Source organism: Lepidochelys kempii, chromosome 2, assembly GCF_965140265.1.
Source record: "Lepidochelys kempii isolate rLepKem1 chromosome 2, rLepKem1.hap2, whole genome shotgun sequence".
NCBI classification, from domain to species: Eukaryota; Metazoa; Chordata; order Testudines; family Cheloniidae; genus Lepidochelys; species Lepidochelys kempii.
Genome location: NC_133257.1, coordinates 122,196,417 through 122,215,227, shown reverse-complemented (window position 1 = coordinate 122,215,227; position 18,811 = coordinate 122,196,417). Strand labels below are relative to the sequence as shown.

General features: G+C 41.6%; 1 protein-coding gene across 1 annotated transcript in view; it reads left to right on the top strand.

Annotated features, from left to right (window-relative positions):
- Positions 1-18,811, top strand: part of PHLPP1 (PH domain and leucine rich repeat protein phosphatase 1) — a 216,323-nt gene extending 197,512 nt beyond the window's left edge. The window contains exons 13-17 of the mRNA XM_073332220.1: positions 207-337; positions 6,759-6,863; positions 8,558-8,752; positions 11,317-11,545; positions 17,167-18,811. Coding sequence (XP_073188321.1) covers positions 207-337; positions 6,759-6,863; positions 8,558-8,752; positions 11,317-11,545; positions 17,167-18,276 — 1,770 coding nt within the window. The 3' untranslated portion in view covers positions 18,277-18,811. The remainder of the gene's footprint in view (positions 1-206; positions 338-6,758; positions 6,864-8,557; positions 8,753-11,316; positions 11,546-17,166) is intronic.

Here is an 18,811-nt window from a genome sequence, read left to right as displayed (position 1 = left end):
GCTCAAACAAATTTTCAGGTGTCCTCTGATGTCTTTGAAGATTACAGAAGAATTTTCTGACTGCATTTAATAAGACGGAGTTTTATGTAAATGGATGATGCAGATATTGGGTTGTCATGTGTAAGGCATGTATACTTTTAAATTAGGCAGAAAGTTACAGGTCCCTCTCCAAGTTCTCTTTTCTCTTTTTCCACCTCTTTCTGCAGTGTGTGGATCTGAGCTGCAATGAACTGAGTGAAATCACATTACCTGAAAATCTGCCTCCAAAACTACAGGAGCTAGACCTGACTGGAAACCCCAGACTAGTCCTGGATCACAAAACCCTAGAGTTGCTGAAGTAAGTAAAATGTCTTTTTAATAATGCAGGAGGCAGAATGACTACAAAGGCATGTGGGACAAGAACCCAGTTCACAAGTGTGAGACATACATATCTCTTCAAGGAGGGCAAAAAGGCAACACATGTGTAGGTAATTCAGAAAATTAAAGCTTCTCTAAACAGAATTATTTTACTGGCACACAAATACAATTGCTGTCAATTACCATTCCTAATCAAAACCAGCTGTAACTACAATTGGGCTGATTTGACCTAATTTTTCACACTATACATTAGTTTATTTCACTACTGAGATGCCTATGGCTTGAAACTATTGGTTTCCTCCCTTGTCCTCTCACTGTCACTTGTCACAATCCTGTGCTTCTTTCCACATGACTCTGCTTTGTATGACTTTCCTGTGGTACTTACCCTCTCCAGACTTGTGGCTTTTAAAGACGCACTTCTGCAGTGAAGCTTAGTTATCTTGTTTGGGGGTTTTCTGTCCTTTGATTGTGAGCTCTTTGGAACAGGGATCATCCCTTATTGAATGTCTGGAAAGCACCTAGCACATTACAGGTGTCACCATAAATAATTGGGTTGGCACAGAGATAAGCAGTTTATTTTGAGCCTCTATAGATTCCTTCCACAGAGTGTTCTGGGTTTTTCCTCAGGGTGTAGGTGTTCTAGTGGTTCTGCCTTCAAGTCTCTCGTATTCTTTAACATTCAGCAGGCCAGAGCTATCTACACCAACTCTGAGGCTCTTTGCCTGTCTGATCCTTCCAGCCTGTTAGTTACTTAGACCAAATAGGTTCTGGGAACAGTTTAGATTTTTTTAAAAGGTTAAGCAACTGTTCATATAACTCTAAACAATTTTCAGACAAACAGTGCAGTATTAAATTTCACCTGTCACTAGTGATGCTTGTTCACACTAAATTCGTTAGCTTTTCAGAATTAAATCTTGGTATCTTATTGTGTTAAACAGAGAAAAATTATTTAAGACCAGTAACCTAGGTTAAATGGGAATTTAAGGCAAGTGTTTGATAGTTGAAAATAAATGTCAGTATTTTATACAGCGAACAAGGCAAGTGAACAGGAAAAATTATCCTTCTCTATTTTAGGAGTAACCTTAACACAACAGCAGTGCAGAAATATGTCTCTGTTCTGCAGATGACTTCTGAAGATGGTAATTGAATTATGCTTAATTCTTTTACAATGGCAAATCTCCCTAATCCACATGTGGATGACAAGTGCAGTATGTGCAATAGAGAACTACCATATAGATTGCATGGTGGTTTTTAGTCCTAAAAGTGCTACACCTAATCATGTAGAAATGCAATTTTTGCACTTTTATTGAAGCTACTCTGCCAACAATGTGAGGTAGCAGTTACCCTCATTTTACAGATGGGTAACCTGAGGTAGACAGTTCATGGCTTACCCAAGGTCAGTAGTCTTTAGCAAAACCAAAAATCGAACCCAAGTATCCTGACTCAGTCCTCTACTGTAATTACCAGATAGTCTCACTCTTAAATGCAAGGTACGTTGTTCACTATGGGAAGATTTATCAGCCAATATATTTTCACCAGTGATCCTTCATGTTAAATTTATTTATGTTCACTAAACCTTTAGGATATTAAAACTGAAGGAATTCTTAATCTAAGTTTCTTTTCGCTGTTTAACTAGTTTGTTCAGTTTCTGCTTCTCAGTTTGGACAATGAAAATAGACTAGAGAGTTTTACTACAGTCCTTATTAATTTCTTGTCACTTTCATGTTACCACAGTGCTGCAATTTTTAAGTTGGGAGCAATGCAAAAGAAATGTGTCTTAATTTACAAACTCTTTGCACTGGTGTATTAGTTTTTAAACTTCATGGAAACTTGTTTTTGGCCTTAAGATTATTAAAGGAGCCAAATGTTGGGTTGCATTTGACCTGTTGCTGTTGTCCTAACAATGCATCACAAGACCCAGATCTCTCCATGAGAGTTTTTAAATTATCCTGTGTTGATGATGTGTGTGTACGTACACACACACACACACACACACACACGAGAGAATCTCACAGCCAATAAGTTAATAACTTAGTGTAAGTTGATAAATTAATTGGTTAATAACATAGTAAAAGCATCCTGATTGGTTAATATCTTAAATTACTTAATAATCAGTGTTTTAATATCATGTGTTGCAAAGAGCCGCAAGAGGCACATTAAAGAGCCACTTGTGGCTTGTGAGCATCAGTCTGAGTAGCACTGGTCTAATAGATGGTTTGCTGGCAGGAAGGACCATTCTTTGCCTTATGTCCAATTACTGAAGATGCAAAGGAGTCACTGCTGGTTTTTCCCAGTTGCCCGTCAGAGCTGCAGTGGAGATGTGCGAAATTCAAACAGCTTAATGGGACTAAATCGGGGGGCCCTGATAATCTTCATCCAAGAATATTAAAGGAATTGGCACATGAAATTGTAAGCCCATTAGCAAGAATTTTTAATGAATCTGTAAATTCAGGGGTTGTACCGTATGATCGGAGAATTGCTAACATAGTTCCTATTTTTAAGAAAGGAAAAAAAGTGAACGGGTAACTACAGGCCGGTTAGTTTGTCATCTGTAGTATGCAAGGTCTTGGAAAAAATTTTGAAGGAGAAAGTAGTTAAGGATATTGAGGTCAATGGTAAATGGGACAAAATACAACATGGTTTTACAAAAGGTAGATTGTGCGAAACCAACCTGATCATCTTCTTTGAGAAAGTAACAGATTTTTTAGACAAAGGAAACACAGTGGATCTAATTTACCTAGATTTCAGTAAGGCATTTGATACCGTGCCACACAGGGAATTATTAGTTAAACTGGAAAAGATGGGGATCAATATGAAAATTGAAAGGTAGATAAGGAATTGGTTAAAGGCGAGACTACAGCGGGTCCTACGGAAAGGTGAACTGTCAAGCTGGAGGGAGGTTACCAATGGAGTTCCTCAAGGATCAGTTTTGGGACCAATCTTATTTAATCTTTTTATTACTGACCGTGGCACAAAAAGTGAGAGTGTGCTAATAAAGTTTGCGGATGATAGAAAGCTGGGAGGTATTGCGAATTTAGAGAAGGATCGGGATATCAGACAGGAGGATCTGGATGACCTTGTAAACTTAGTAATAGTAATAGGATGAAATTTAATAGTGAGAAGTGTAAGGTTATGCATTTAGGGATTAATAACAAGAATTTTAGTTATAAGCATCAATTAGAAGTAATGGAGGAGGACCTTGGAGTATTGGTTGATCATAGGATGACTATGAGCCGCCAATGTGATGTGGCTGTGAAAAAAGCTAATGCGGTCTTGGGATGCATCGGCGAGGTATTTCCAGTAGAGATAAGGAGGTTTTATTACTGTTGTACAAGGCACTGGTGAGACCTCACCTGGAATACTGTGTGCAGTTCTGGTCTCCCATGTTTAAGAAGGATGAATTCAAACTGGAACAGGTACAGAGAAGGGCTACTAGGATGATCCGAGGAATGGAAAACTTGTCTTATGAAAGGAGATTCAAGGAGCTTGGCTTGTTTAGCCTAACTAAAAGAAGCTTGAGGGGAGATATGATTGCTCTCTATAAATATATCAGAAGGATAAATACTGGAGAGGGAGAGGAATTATTTAAGCTCAGTACCAATGTGGACACAAGAACAAATGGATATACACTGTTCATTTGGAAGTTTAGACTTGAAATTAGATGAAGGTTTCTAACCATCAGAGGAGTGAAGTTTTGGAATAGCCTTCCAAGGGAAACAGTGGGGGCGAAAGATCTATCTGGCTTTAAGATTAAACTCGATAAGTTTATGGAGGAGATGGTATGATGGGATAACATGGTTTTGGTAATTAATTGATCTTTAAATATTCATGGTATATAGGCCTAATGGCCTGTGATGGGATGTTAGATGGGGTGGGATCTGAGTTACCCAGGAAATAATTTTCTGTAGTATCTGGCTGGTGAATCTTGCCCATATGCTCAGGGTTTAGGTGATTGCCACATTTGGGGTCGGGAAGGAATTTTCCTCCAGGGCAGATTGGAAGAGGCCCTGGAGGTTTTTCGCCTTCCTCTGTAGCATGGGGCACGGGTCACTTGCTGGAGGATTCTCTGCTCCTTGAAGTCTTTAAACCATGATTTGAGGACTTCAGTAGCTCAGACATAGGTGAGAGGTTTTTTGCAGGAGTGGTGGGTGAGATTCTGTGGCCTGCGTTGTGCAGGAGGTCGGACTAGATGATTATAATGGTCCCTTCTGACCTTAATATCTATGAATCACATTGCTTAAAGAAAGTCTATTGTAGATCTAGGTGCTGATGGCACTTACTGGACTAGAATTCTGTTGTGAACAGATCACAACCCATAAAAGTGCCACTAAACACACTAGGAAGTAACTCTCTGGAGGGGGAATGGTAAAAGGATGTGGGGGAGGATCCAAAAAAGGCCAGTTTAGGACCCAAGGTGGGAAGTAATGCCATTTTGGAGTGTTCAAGAGCCTCCAAAGGGACAGAATTAGAAAAACAAAACTGCTACAGGCCTAGATCTGGTATAACCTTTTCCTAGTATGGGAAGATGGTCAAAGGTAAAATGGATAATAAATAGGGCATGGAAATGCGGACTTCCCCCCCATCTTAAGTAACTCTCCATATTAAGTTTTGCATAAAAACTGAGTTTCTGAATTCAAGCCTAGTCATGATGGTCTTACTTAGCTTTATTTTCTGGGTGTATTTATGCACTAGAAGATAATCCTAAATGCTTTTTAATAGAGGCTTACTGTATTGCAAAAATAGGGTTTTTTTTTTATAATGTCCAGGAAATATGCAAATAGTTCTAAAGAAGTGATCCTCTTCTTCTATGAAACTTTGAGACTGGGAGTTGGAATTTCTCTAGTACTGAATGCTACTGCTAAATGCCACAAGAGTCCTTGGTCTGTCAGTGCCAAAGGGGTGAGAGGGTGGCAAATTCAGTTCTCAGAAATCCATTTGGATCCAAGTTCCCACTTCCTGGAAAACAAGTGCAGTGTACATGAGCCACTTCAGTATCTGCTGTAAATTGCATTTGGGTATAGTTTATACCCAACTGCAAGTAGCATTACTTTGGAACGGGTCTGTTTTTTGTTTCTTGATTAGTGACTGTTCTTACAAGGTATATTAGAAGTATATTAAGTTTTCCTTCTGTTTGACACTTAGTCTCTGGGTTCCACATCCTTCTAATACATAAACATCATTATGAGCATTACGTGGGGAGTTTTTTGTTTGTTTTTTAATGTGCTCTGGCAAGTGCATGTCCTACTTATTTATTTGTGTAGGAAAAGACTCTGATCCAGATAGAGCAGCCCTAATTTAAGTTGTTTGAGGAAGAGTTCCAAGGCCATGCAGATTGTGCACTCACAATTTCTTAGCATTTCAGTTTTAACAGGCAGTGAGGGCTTGGATAGGGAGAAATGCACTTTTAAATAGCGTGAATAGTTAAACCTTTTATGTTTGTCCTTTTATAATGCATTTGTTTCACTGAAAGGCTCTGGTGCCTTTGAAGATGTTGCATTGTGTGGAGAACTTGCTTAACTGCCAATGGAGCAGAACAACAGAGGGTCAGGTTTTTTCCTTCACATACAGTAGCAGTATGAAAAGATGGGTATGAACAGATGGGGCTGGCCCCTTTTAAAAGCTGTATTTTGCTGCATACCATTTTCAGATGTTTGAAATTGAGACCAGAGTTTACACTGATAGTTAATTGGAGGGAGGAAGGATCCAATACTCTAAGTAAGAGCTACCACTCCAGAGTCAGGGGGTAAGAGAGTGGCAATTCTTACAGCTAGAGCACAGACCTGAAGGCACCTAGAGGGGAGAGCATCCTCATACTAGCTTTTAGGCATTTTCATAAGAGGTTTTAGAACATTTTTCTATCAGGTTTTGACTCAGGGGTTGGAGGAAAAGCTGGATATGGTGGTGGTATGGGAGCTTTCATTTTAATACAGTAAAAATAGAATGCAGAAAGGTGTCATTCTGGAAATGAGTAAAAGAAATGCACAAGTTAGATAGGATTTTCCCCCCATGCCTCCTCTCCTCCATATCTTCTCAGGCCAGTGGCAAATTCTGCTTGTGTTTTCTGCAGAGCCAAGGTTAAGGTTCAAATAGCTGAGAAAAGAAAAGACAGTTAAGGCAAACAAGAATGAAATAGATGTGCATAGGACTGCTTATTGTTTGTGTTTTTCTTGTGTGTATTCTGATGGATAACATTCTACACACTCTATTAAGTGTTTCCCTTTACAGGGACACCTCATTTTCTTAAATGTAGTCGTCTTAGCATATGCCAATGTGCCTCAAGTGGCAGGTGACTAGGATAAGTGGGACAATAAAAGCTTCCTTACAATTTTAAGATAGCAGTGACTTTAAGCTAAATGTTTGTAGTATTCATTGGGCTTTTTTCTTTTCCCTTCTCACTGCAGTAACATTCGTTGTTTCAAGATTGACCAGCCCTCAGCTGGTGACGCTTCAGGAGCCCCAGCAGTGTGGAGTCATGGTTATACCGAAGCTTCGGGAGTTAAGAACAAGTAAGTCTGGCTTGGTATCAGCACAGAGGTGCTCTGCTGCTGGAACACTTCTGTATTAAAAAAAACAAAACAAAAAAAACCCACAAAACCCTACAAAGAAACTCTTTTCTTATGAGAAAGTTAGTTGGGGACATTCGTCTCACAAAAGCAGAGGCCATGGCATGACTTATATCTGTAAACTAGACCCCTGCTTGGCTCTCATATTTCTTCTTTGTTAAAGGAGTTGCTAAGATACAAGTGTAACTGATGCATTTTGTCTATGTAAGACTCCAGTATTTGCAAAAGACCCAAGTGCTTAAATGCATCTCTGCTCTTTGAAAAGCCTCTTTATCTTTTGCTTAAGCATGTGTCCCAAGCAAATCAGGGATGCTGCTGGAAGAGGAGTGTCTTAAACTGTGCATATTCCTGCACTACTGACTGGTCCTTTTTTAATGGCTAAAGCAGCCCTTGACAAGCAACATCTCAGGGGCCTGGCATGTTAACTGCTTGTATGCTGCTGGTTATATGATGTCATCTCACATTAATGGTCTGTGAATAACTTCTAAAAATCTTTTTGCACTTTCAGTTAAGGTTTTCAAACACTTGAGTCAAGTGCCAGCAAGCTTATACTCACCATTTTATTAAACGCATCAACAAACTAAAATGATTATCACATAGAGTAAAAATGACAACTTTAAGGGGCCAGAGGAGTGAAGGCAATTTAAACTGTGGTGTTCTCTTTCCATCCACCTCCACCCATTTACACAGTGCAGTGCACACATGTGAAATAACTATTGAAAAGAAAAAAGAACAGTTAGGTGTACCAGATTAGTTTGAGTTGATCAGCTCACCAGGGCTTCACTGTGGTAGTGGTGCAGGAGAGAGTAGGAGTTGCTCAAAAAGTGAATTGCTGACCTCTGTATATGTTCTTGTTTTTAACACCATTTAGAAGTTAGTCAGAGCATAAAACAATTCATGGGATTGTTCATACCAGGTCCTGAGGGGTCAGAAGGCTTCCTCCTTAGCTCCGATAGCTTAGTGGAAATGGTACTTAGTGTAAACCTACTTTTCTTTGTGAATTTGTAGATTGAATCTTCCTGTCTGACGACTGTTCAGTTAATCTTACTCCAGCTGTCAGTGGGCATGCGTCCACGTCATAAAACCCATGTCACAGCTTATCCCATGTTGGCCGCCTCAACAGAGGGGCCAAGATGTTATATGGTCTGAACTACCCTCTCACTTCTAAAGGCATTTGTTTCCATACTTCGATGAAACTTGTTCAAGGGGGCAGTATGGAGAAGCTTGCTTTACAGCTTCCTATGCTCACTTTTCATGGGTAAACCTAAGAGTAAACAGTGCAGTAGCTTTCTTGGGTTTTACTACTATTTTTTTTAATCACAAAAATAAAGACTGCATTTCACATGCCAGAAAAGTTGAAAAATCATTAGTGGGTCTCTGTTTCAACATCTTTGTTACTCTCTTTACCATGGAATTTAACAGTACCAGAAATGCTACTTATGTTGTTCACTACCAGGATCTGAAGTGAAACTGCATGACTCATGAAAAGTTTGTGATGCTCATTATAGTCTGATCTGCCTTCAAGCTGCACATCCTGGTCAGAACAATGAGAAAAGACTTGAGGAGTGTTAAAATGCTCTTCTGTTACAAATGCTTATTTGTTAAAATACTATTTCCGGTTTTCCCTTTTTCCTTAGACTGTGTGTGGCAGCTCTTTCAGCGAATAATTTCTGTGACAACAGGGAGGCGCTGTACGGCGTCTTTGATGGTGATCGCAACGTGGAAGTGCCCTACCTTCTGCAGTGTACAATGAGTGATATCTTGGCAGAAGAGCTGCAAAAAACAAAGAGTGAAGAGGAATATATGATCAACACTTTCATCGTTATGCAGAGGTTAACCCCAGATCTTTAATTTTTGTCATCTTCCTCCATATGCTGATCAGTCAGCATACTTGCTTCTATCCCAGAGCTGTTTTTTCCACTGTTTTCTAAATGATTTTGTTTGCTAGCTTGTTACTGCACGTTACTTAATTGCTTGTTTTTTTTAATTCTGACCTGCTGTTCCACACATGTCCTAAAAGGTTCATGACCAAGGAATGGATAGTTTTAGTCTCTTTTCTGAGATGTACTTAATTTCTTTAAAAGTCTCATTGTTCAGAATTGTTAATATTTAAGGTAGTGATGTGACTTTTGTTTCCTGAGACTAATCATCTTTAAACATCCCCCCCTTACAACTCACAAAGCCCAGCGTGTTTCAGCCTGTCCTTCTGCACGAGTTCAGATGATCATAAACATCAAAACTGTTGTTGAGGATATGCATTCTAACTGTTTAACTGCATATTTTCAATCCTAAAATTGAATTCTTCAAGCAGGCATAAAGAGATGGTGCTATAAGCATAATGTGTAGTAGGTATTTTTGCAAAAACAACGAGGAGTGGGGTGGCACCTTAAAAACTAACAGATTTATTTGGGCATAAGCTTTCATGGGTAAAACACCCACTTGGGTTTTTTACCCACGAAAGCTTATGCCCAAATTAATCTGTTAGCCTTTAAGGTGCCACCCCACTCCTCGTTGTTTTTGTGGATACAGACTAACACTGCTACCTCTCTGATACTAAGTGGTTTTGGTTATTTGAAAACTAGTGTATGCTGTTCTCGACAGTATAAGAGACTGTGTCTTGGGGAATAGAGTTGAATGAAGAGGATCAGACAAAAGGGAAGGAAGAGATGGGGAAAGTAAAGAAGAAGACATGTAAATAGGCTTTACTACATGGCCTCACAGTGTGGACTACGGAGGTGTGAATTGCTGTGTACACTAAAGGACTGTGTTAACATTAACTAGGCCCCTTCTAGTTTGTGCTAGCAAGGTCTACACAGGGCAGTTACAGTGCAACACTTCAGTGAACGCTGTGACCCACATAGTCCGCACTGGAGGGCCATGAATTCCTGTGTCTGAGGGGTTGTTTACACCATATTTGTCAGACAGTCACTTCCTGAAAAGATCCAATTCCTACATCAGGAAGTAGGAGCAGTAGGATCAATCTGAATCAACTGTACACAAGAAAAAAAGGGCTACTGTGCCCTTTGTTTCTGTAATATTGTGGCTCCCCATTTTTATCATTACTTGGGACTTGCCTCACTCTGACAGGTGTTGGAAGTGAATCCTGCAGGATGATTAGAATCCTAGGTATGAGGCAGGGAAAGTACCTAATAGGTGGCCTTACCCATCTCTTTAGATTTCCTTGAAACTATACCAGTTTTTCTGCAAAAAAATTTCTTTACACGTGTCTCAAAGAATAGGCTAATCAACAATTCATAGAACCCAGAAATAGTATTGGTTCTAGTTGCATGTATCCATTTATTGAGGGTTAGTACAATATTTCTGTTTCTCAAACATTCCTGAGCTAAAAAAATGCTAACCTACATCAGACCTTGGATAACTGAATTTGAATATTATCACCTCAGGGTTCTATATCAAAGTTCTGATCTTTGTTAAAACAAAAGAGCTAAGAAAGCTAGGAACGTTCAGTAATTTAGTTGTTCAGTTACTGCAAAGAAAGTGAAGGTTAGAAGCCCATGCAGAGGGAGAGACGGAAAAATTGTTAAATACAATCAGAAATTAAATTGCAAAATGCTATAAAAAGTAGATTAGTTTTAATATGAGCAAGACAATACTTTGTATGCTTAAGACAGGTTTTATCATTGAACTTTAGCCAAGGCTTTCTAAAATGACAAGTTAAAAATATTCTTCAAATGTGCCTGATAAGATATTATTTCTGGTGTGATAATAGGTTTGTGAATTAGTGATCTGGAGACCAATTACAATTGGAAAGTGTTTTTTTTGTTTTTAATAGTGATAACTGCAAGTGTTCTAGTTTGTTTAGGTTAGATACTTTACTGTGGAGCTTTAGGAGTCTGAAAGTACAGAAAAACCATGGTTAAATACTTAAAACTGAGTGGCAATAAGCAGTAAAACATTGATTCCAGCACTTTAAAAAATACATTGCTGTTTTGGAAACTAAAGCTTCAGGTTCACAAATGATCATATTTTTAGATTCTACCTCTAGTTTTTCAATAGCTTCCTAATCCTTAAATTTCCTAAAGGTTTTCTGGGGGGATGTATAAGGTAAAATACTCTAGCTGTCTTGGTAATGCGATGACAAGAGAGCAGTGGCACTGGGTTTGTGAGGGTTTTTTTAATTGAGCATGGATCCAATTGAGGATGTATATCTTCTTTCTTATAACACACTGCCCATGAGTTGTACATAACTTCCTCACGACTTTGGTATAAAGCGTCACAATCTGAACTGGAGTGCCTGTTCTTCCCAGTGAACCTTGAGAGTCTGTGTCCTGTGATTGGGATTGCTGAACTGTGGTCCCCTGCTCCTCTCTCTACTCTGATCTCATAGTGCAACTTTTCCCATTAATCAGCAAGTATTGCTTTGTTTACATTCCAGGAAACTTGGAACTGCAGGACAAAAACTTGGAGGCTCTGCTGTCCTTTGCCATATAAAACACGATCCCATGGACCCAGGTGGATGCTTCACATTAACCTCAGCAAATGTGGGGAAGTGCCAAACTGTTCTCTGCAGGAATGGAAAACCTTTGCCTTTGTCCAGGTCTTATGTGATGAGTTGTGAAGAAGAGCTAAAGAGGATTAAACAGCACAAGGCCATTATCACAGAGGTAAGAACTGTAGTGCTGGTGGAGGGAATGTTACAGTCTGCAACTTCCTCTAGAGACCATTCTGAGCAACACACCAAACATATTTCCTTATCATATAAATAATAACCTGTAGTTTAAAGACAGGTGCAGCTGTGCTGGGAATTTCATCTTCCCCTTCCAGTATGTTTTGTGTCATGTGGTTCAGTTGCTGTTGCTCTGCAGAGATACTCAGCCACAAGGGTCTGAGCATGCTGACCTTAAACGGGGAAGATGAGGAAACCAACCTTCTACCTGGAAGAGGAATTGCTGGGCTGGAGTAGGGATGAAGAGCCCATCCTCTTTGTGTAGGGTGGAAAAGTGCTCAGAGAGAGCTTGGGGTGTGATGTCTTTTCTTCTGTAAAAAGAAAAGGAGGACTTGTGGCACCTTAGAAACGAACAAATTTATTTGAGCATAAGCTTTCGTGAGCTACAGCTCACTTCATCGGATGCATCCGATCAAGTGCGCTGTAGCTCACGAAAGCTTATGCTCAAATAAATTTGTTCGTTTCTAAGGTGCCACAAGTCCTCCTTTTCTTTTTGCGGATGCAGACTAACACGGCTGCTACTCTGAAACTTTTCTTCCATAAGAGACTCTCTGCTCCTTCCTTCTATCTGACCAGCCAGGACGCTGACAGACAGCAGGCTGATTTTTCTGTCCCACGACAGAATGTATTGTGCCAGCTATGGGCTTGTGCTCTGGCAGGCAGCTCTGTTGTAGAGAGACTGCAGCTTCTGCACAAGGAATCCATTCTGTGCTCACCCACAGATTGGAGGTTGAGTGAGCTGCTGAAAGAGTAGAGAACCAGTCTCCTCCCTTGGAAGATAAAGACCCAGAGGGCAGATAGCTGACACAGAACATACATGTGGGGAACTGATCGAAAGCAGAAAGAGAGAGGAGCCCGTCCTTTTCTTTTTGGTCTGCTGCATCCCTACTTAAGGATTTGATGCTCAGCCTACTGCTGTACATGCATAGATCTGTTAAACCTGCCAAGCAAAGGTGGTGGGGGATTAGAATCTAAAATGTGACATGCTTGAAGCGAGCCACTCCATCACGTACTGCAGATAACCAGGGAGCTGTCAGTATGTCCCTTTGTAAAGGACAAGTTAATTCCTGCTTTAAATCTTAAAATGACTCATCAATTTCACACACTTGGATGGCTTATCAATTCTGTCAGGCTTATTTATAATATGGAACCCTACCAGGCCAATGAGGTTTTTCTGTTCTGAGGCATTTTAAAGGCCTACCTTTTTCTTAGTCTTCATTCACTTTCCTTTGGTTATTTGTTCTGTAGTGGCCATTGCTGGCATCAGTTGGACCAAATGATTTATAATCAAAGTGGTTCTCTAAATTAGCTGGGTTGGAGTTATCCCGTCAAGGCTGGCAGGTAACCAAACACAACAACACTTGAGATGCTTGCTCTTCTTACCCTGCCAGCTCAGATTCTAACTAAGCCAGAATCTTGGGGTTTGAAACGTACATGGGATGTATTTCTTAAATACACATTTTTAATGGTGTTTTCCCGCTCAGATATTACTCCTCCTCCCCTTGGGAAATCTCATATCTAAGAGGAAATGTAGTAAGTAATTGGGGTATGTAAAACATTTCACTACAGCTCAGCTGATTGGAAAACACAGACTTGCACTCTGCTATATTTGACTTGCATGCTTAATTTAAAGAATATTTTTAAATTGTACCTTTCGAAGGGCTGAGCTGAGATAAATAATGTACAGCTGCAGGAGAGATGCCATAACCATGATCCCTAGCCTAGGGGTGGCCAACCTGAGCCTGAGAAGGAGCCAGAATTTACCAACATACATTGCCAAAGAGCCACAGTAATATGTCAGCAGCCCCCACATCCATTCCTGCCCCTCCCCCACCCCCCCACTCCCAGTGCCTCTGACCCACTGTAGCCCTGCCAATCAGTGCCTCCCCCTCCCTCCCTGCACCTCCTGATCAGCTGTTTCATGGCCTGCAGGAGGCGTGGGGGTGGGTAGGAACGAGGGCATGGCAGGCTCAGGAGAGGGGGCGGGAAGGGGTGGAGTGGGGACAGGGCCTGTGGCAGAGCCAGGGGTTGAGCTGTGAGCACCCCCCCGGCACATTGGAAAGTTGGCGCCTGTAGCTCCAGCCCTGGAGTCGGTGCCTATTACAAGGAGCAGCATATTAACTTCTGAAGAGCCACATGTGGCTCCGGAGCCACAGCTGGGCCACCCCTGCCATAGCCATTGTTCAGTATGGACGTGTGGGGGCGGAGAGGATCATACACAAGATAAAATACCTTAAGTGGGGGGACAGATCTGACTGGCTAACAAGACAGTAGCTGCATGAGCCATTAGCCAGAGCAGTGACCCCCACACCCTTATGCACAGTGTGTACCATTTGCAGGAGTTTAGGGGATGGTGGGGTGGTGTAAGGGGTGGTTTTCCCTGGGCCCCCAGGTTGAGAGACCCTCAAAGAAGGAGGTTCTACAACCCCATGTGTGCCACTCAGGTTTGGTCCCACAACTGCTCTCACTACGGAGGGACCATGGGGCCAAACCTGAGTGGTGGTGCTACCTCATAAACCGGGTCGCAATGCCTGGAGCAGGGAGCCAGGCCCAGCCTTATGGGTGCGGGAGCCAAGCTGCTGCTGTGGATTGTGGTTGTGCATACCAGAGAAATGGTTCTAGGGGGGGCCTCAAGCTAAAGTTTATTTGCCCAATCATATGCTCCATTATGTTGTCGAGTAGCCTCTTGGGCACTAGAGACACAGACCTGTGTATATGTGACACCATAACTGTAACTTGTATTAAGTCCATTGAGACAGCATGGTGTATGAGCTAAGCATGAGCCATAAATTTGAGTCCTAATCCCAGTGTGTGCACTGAGTCAGTGTAGCCTTTTGCAAGACACTTCATAGAGCCTAAGGTCAGAAGAGATCACTGAGATCTAATCTCTCCTCCTGTATAATTCAGGCCATAGAACTTCCGCAAAACAATTCCTAGAGCATATTTAGAAAAACATCCAGTCTTGATTAAAACTTGTCAGTGATGGAGAATCCACCATGACCTTTGGTAAATTGTTCCAATGTTTAATTATCCTCACTGTCAAAATTTTACACCTTATTTCCAGTCTGCATTTCTCTAGCTCAACTTCCAGCCATTGGATTGTGTTTTACCTTTCTCTGCTAGTTTGAAGAGTCCATTGTTAAATATTTGTTCCCCCTGTAGATTCTTACAAATGATAAAGAAGTCACTCCTCAACTTTCTCTTTGTTAAGCTAAATAGATAGACTCAAAGACCTCAATCACCATAAGGCATGTTTTCTAGTCCTTTAATCATATCTTCATTAATGATCTGGAGGATGGTGTGGATTGCACTCTCAGCAAGTTTGCAGATGACACTAAACTTGGAGGAGTGGTAGATATGCTGGAGGGTAGGCATAGGATACAGAGGGACCTACACAAATTAGAGGATTGGGCCAAAAGAAATCTGAGATTCAACAAGAACAAGTGCAGAGTCCTGCACTTAGGAAGGAAGAATCCCATGCACTGCTACAGACTAGAGACTAGGAAGCAGTTCCGCAGAAAAGGACCTGGGGTTATGGTGGACAAGAAGTTGGATATGAGTCAATAGTGTGCCCTTGTTGCCAAGAAGGCTAACAGCATTTTGAGCTGTATAAGTAGGAGCATTGCCAGTAGATCGAGGGACGTAATCGTTCCCCTCTATTTGGCATTGGTGCGGCTTCATCTGGAGTACTGTGTCCAGTTTAGGGCTCCACACTACAAGAAGGATATGGAAAAATCAGAGAGAGTCCAGCGGAGGGCAACAAAAATGACTGGGGGCTGGAGCACATGACTTATGAGGAGAGGCTGAGGGAACTGGGATTATTTCTTCTGCAGAAGAGAAGAATGAGGGGGGATTTGATATCTGCTTTCAACTACCTGAAAGGGGGTTCCAGAGAGGATGGATCTAGACTGTTCTCAGTGGTACCAGACAATAGAACAAGGAGTAATGGTCTCAAGTTGCAGTGGGGGAGGTTTAGGTTGGATATTAGGAAAAACTTTCACTCGGAGGGTGGTGAAGCACTGGAATGGGTTACCTAGGGAGGTGGTGGAATCTCCTTCCTTAGAGGTTTTTAAGGTCAGGCTTGACAAAGCCCTGGCTGGGATGATTTAGTTGCGGATTAGGTCCTGCTTTGAGCAGGGGGTTGGACTGGATGACCTCCTGAGGTCCCTTCCAACCCTAATATTGTATGATTCTCATGGCTCTTCTTTGAACCATTTCCAGTTTATCAGTATCCTCCTTGAATTGTGGGCACCCAAACTGGACACTGTATTCCAGCAGTGGTCACAAAGTGTCAAATATTAGAGGAAAAATTACCTCTCTGCTCCTACTTGAGATTCCCCTGGTTCTTGATCCCGGGATTGCATTAGCTCTTTTGGCCACAGCTTCACATGCGGAGCTCACGGTCAACTGATTATCTACCACGACCCCCAAATCTTTTTCAGAGTCACTGCTTTTCAGGATAGAATCCCCCATCATGTAAGTATGGCCTACTTTCTTCCTAGATGCATACATTTACATGTAGCTGTATTAAAATGTATATTGTTTGCTTATGCCCAATTCATGAACCGATCCAAATCTCTCTGAATCAATTACTTGTCTTCATTATCTACCGTTCCCGACCTCCCCCAATTTTTGTGTTATCTGCAAACTTTATCAGTAATGATTTTGTTTTCTTCAGGGTAATTGATAAAAATGTTAAATAGCATAGGACCAAGAACCAATCCCTATGGGACCCCACTGGAAACACATCCACATGATGATGATTCCCCATTTTCAGTTATATTTTGAGACTAATCATCTAGCCAGTTTTTAATCCATTTAACATGTGCCATGTTAATTTTATATTCTTGTTTTTTAATCAAAATGTGGTGCATTACCATGTCAAAGACTTTACAGAAGCCTAGGGATATTATGTCAACACTATTAGCATATCACCCAAACTTATCATTTCCTCAAAAAAAGAGATCAAGTTAATTTGATAGGATCTATTTTCCATGAACACATCTTGATTTGCATTATTTACATTACTCTCCTTTAATTCTTTCTTAATAGAGTCCATATCAGCCAGTCCATTATCTTGCCCAGGAGTCACGTCAGGCTGACAGGCCAATAATTATCAGGGTCATCCTGTTTACCCTTTTAAAAATTGGCACATTATTAGTTTTCTTCCAGTCATCTGGAACTTACCCAGTGCTCCGAGGTTTATGGAAAATCAACATTAACAGTGCAGTGAACTTCTCAGCCAGCTCTCAAAATTCTCGGATGCGAGTTATCTGGACCTGCTGATTTTAAAATGTCTAGCTTCATTAGCTTCTGTTCAACATCCTCCAGAGCTATGAGTAAAATGGAAAGTGTGTTATCAGCATATGATGAGACTACATCTGTTTTTCCCCAAAAAACTTCATCACTCTGGCTCCCCATCTATAAAATAGATGGGATGTTTAGATGCCATACAGGATGTTGTGAAGATGGACATTTCTAAAATGCTTGTAAGATGTAAGCGTCTTTGTATATTCTCAACTTCGTGTCGTCTTTTTTTTTTTTTTTTTTAAATTTCAGGATGGTAAAGTAAATGGCGTGACAGATTCCACAAGAATCTTGGGATACACCTTCCTTCACCCAAGCGTTGTGCCCCGCCCTCATGTCCAGTCCATGACCTTGACTCCACAGGACGAGTTCTTCATTCTGGGTAGCAAGGGATTGTGGGACAGCCTCTCCATCGAGGAGGCGGTGGAAGCGGTAAGAAATGTGCCTGAACCACTGGCAGCTGCAAAGAAGCTTTGCACTTTGGCCCAGAGCTACGGCTACAACGACAGCCTCAGCGCGGTGGTGGTTCAGCTCAATGTGACGGAGGACAGCTTTTGCTGCTGTGAGCTTAATGGAGTCCCGCCTCCCAGCCCAGGCATCTTTCCCCAGTCAGTCAACGTAGTAATTAAAGACAGACCTACGGATGCTTTGGGAATGCCATCTTCCAGCAGCGGCATGGCCTCTGAGATTAGCAGCGAGATCTCCACCTCTGAAATGAGCAGCGAGGTGGGGTCCACTGCCTCTGATGAGCCCCCTCAGGTAGCCATGAATGAGAACGGCCCAGCATACCCCAACGAACAGCGCTGCATGCTTCACCCAGTCTGCCTGTCCAATTCTTTCCAAAGGCAGTTGTCCAGTGCCACCTTCTCCAGCGCCTTCTCTGACAATGGCCTTGACAGTGATGACGAGGAGCCAATTGAGGGTGTCTTTACCAATGGGAGCCAGGTGGAAGTGGAGGTGGACATCCACTGTGGCCGAGCAAAGGAGAAGCTGCTGCTCCAAGTGCCTGTGGAAGCCAGCGACGAAGGCATCGTCATTAGTGCGAATGAGGATGAAACGGGCCTTTCCAGGAAAGCCGATTACTCCAGCACTGGTACAATTGGGCGCCGACGGGGCAATGGTTCTGTGGCTCCTCAGGAAAGGAGCCATAACTTGATTGAAGTAGCAACCGATGCACCCCTCAGAAAAACTGGAGGCTACTTTGCAGCCCCAGCGCAGCCAGATCCAGATGACCAATTCATCATCCCACCAGAGCTTGAAGAAGAGGTCAAGGAGATTATGAAACAACACCAGGAACAACAGCAGCAGCAGCGACAGTATCAGATGGATCAGCTGCCAGACTATTATGATACACCACTATGACCCAGTCTGCGTGCTGTTCAGAAATAAACTAACGAACAAGAAGACATGAGTGCAGGACCCACATAGGGCTCACGTTACAGCAGGGGTTTTACTACATTTTGTTTTCCTTACCCTACCACTACAGATAACTGCAGTTTCTCTTTCTGTTTGTTAGTTTTAATATCAACCGACATTGTTCTAGAGATGATTTACCAATAAGATTTAAACTAGTTAACTTTCCCCTTAACATATCAAGTGTAAAAAATAAAAGGTTTAATATATTGCAGAGAGACATGATGTAATTTTTTTTAAATGGCTCGGTTTTTTGTTTGTTTGGAAAGCAGGGCAGTATGCCAGTGCTAAATGATTAAGTAAAATTGTAATACTGTATTTCTTTGAGAAAGAAAAAGCCTTTTTTGGTCTTGAAAATGATAGACATTTGTAGAATATGGAGACTAACTCCTAGGAGTTGCTTTAGTCTTTCAGATGACTTAAGTCACTGAGATTCACTAATTTTCTCTGAGAGAACAGTTGATTGGGAAATTACTGTAAATAG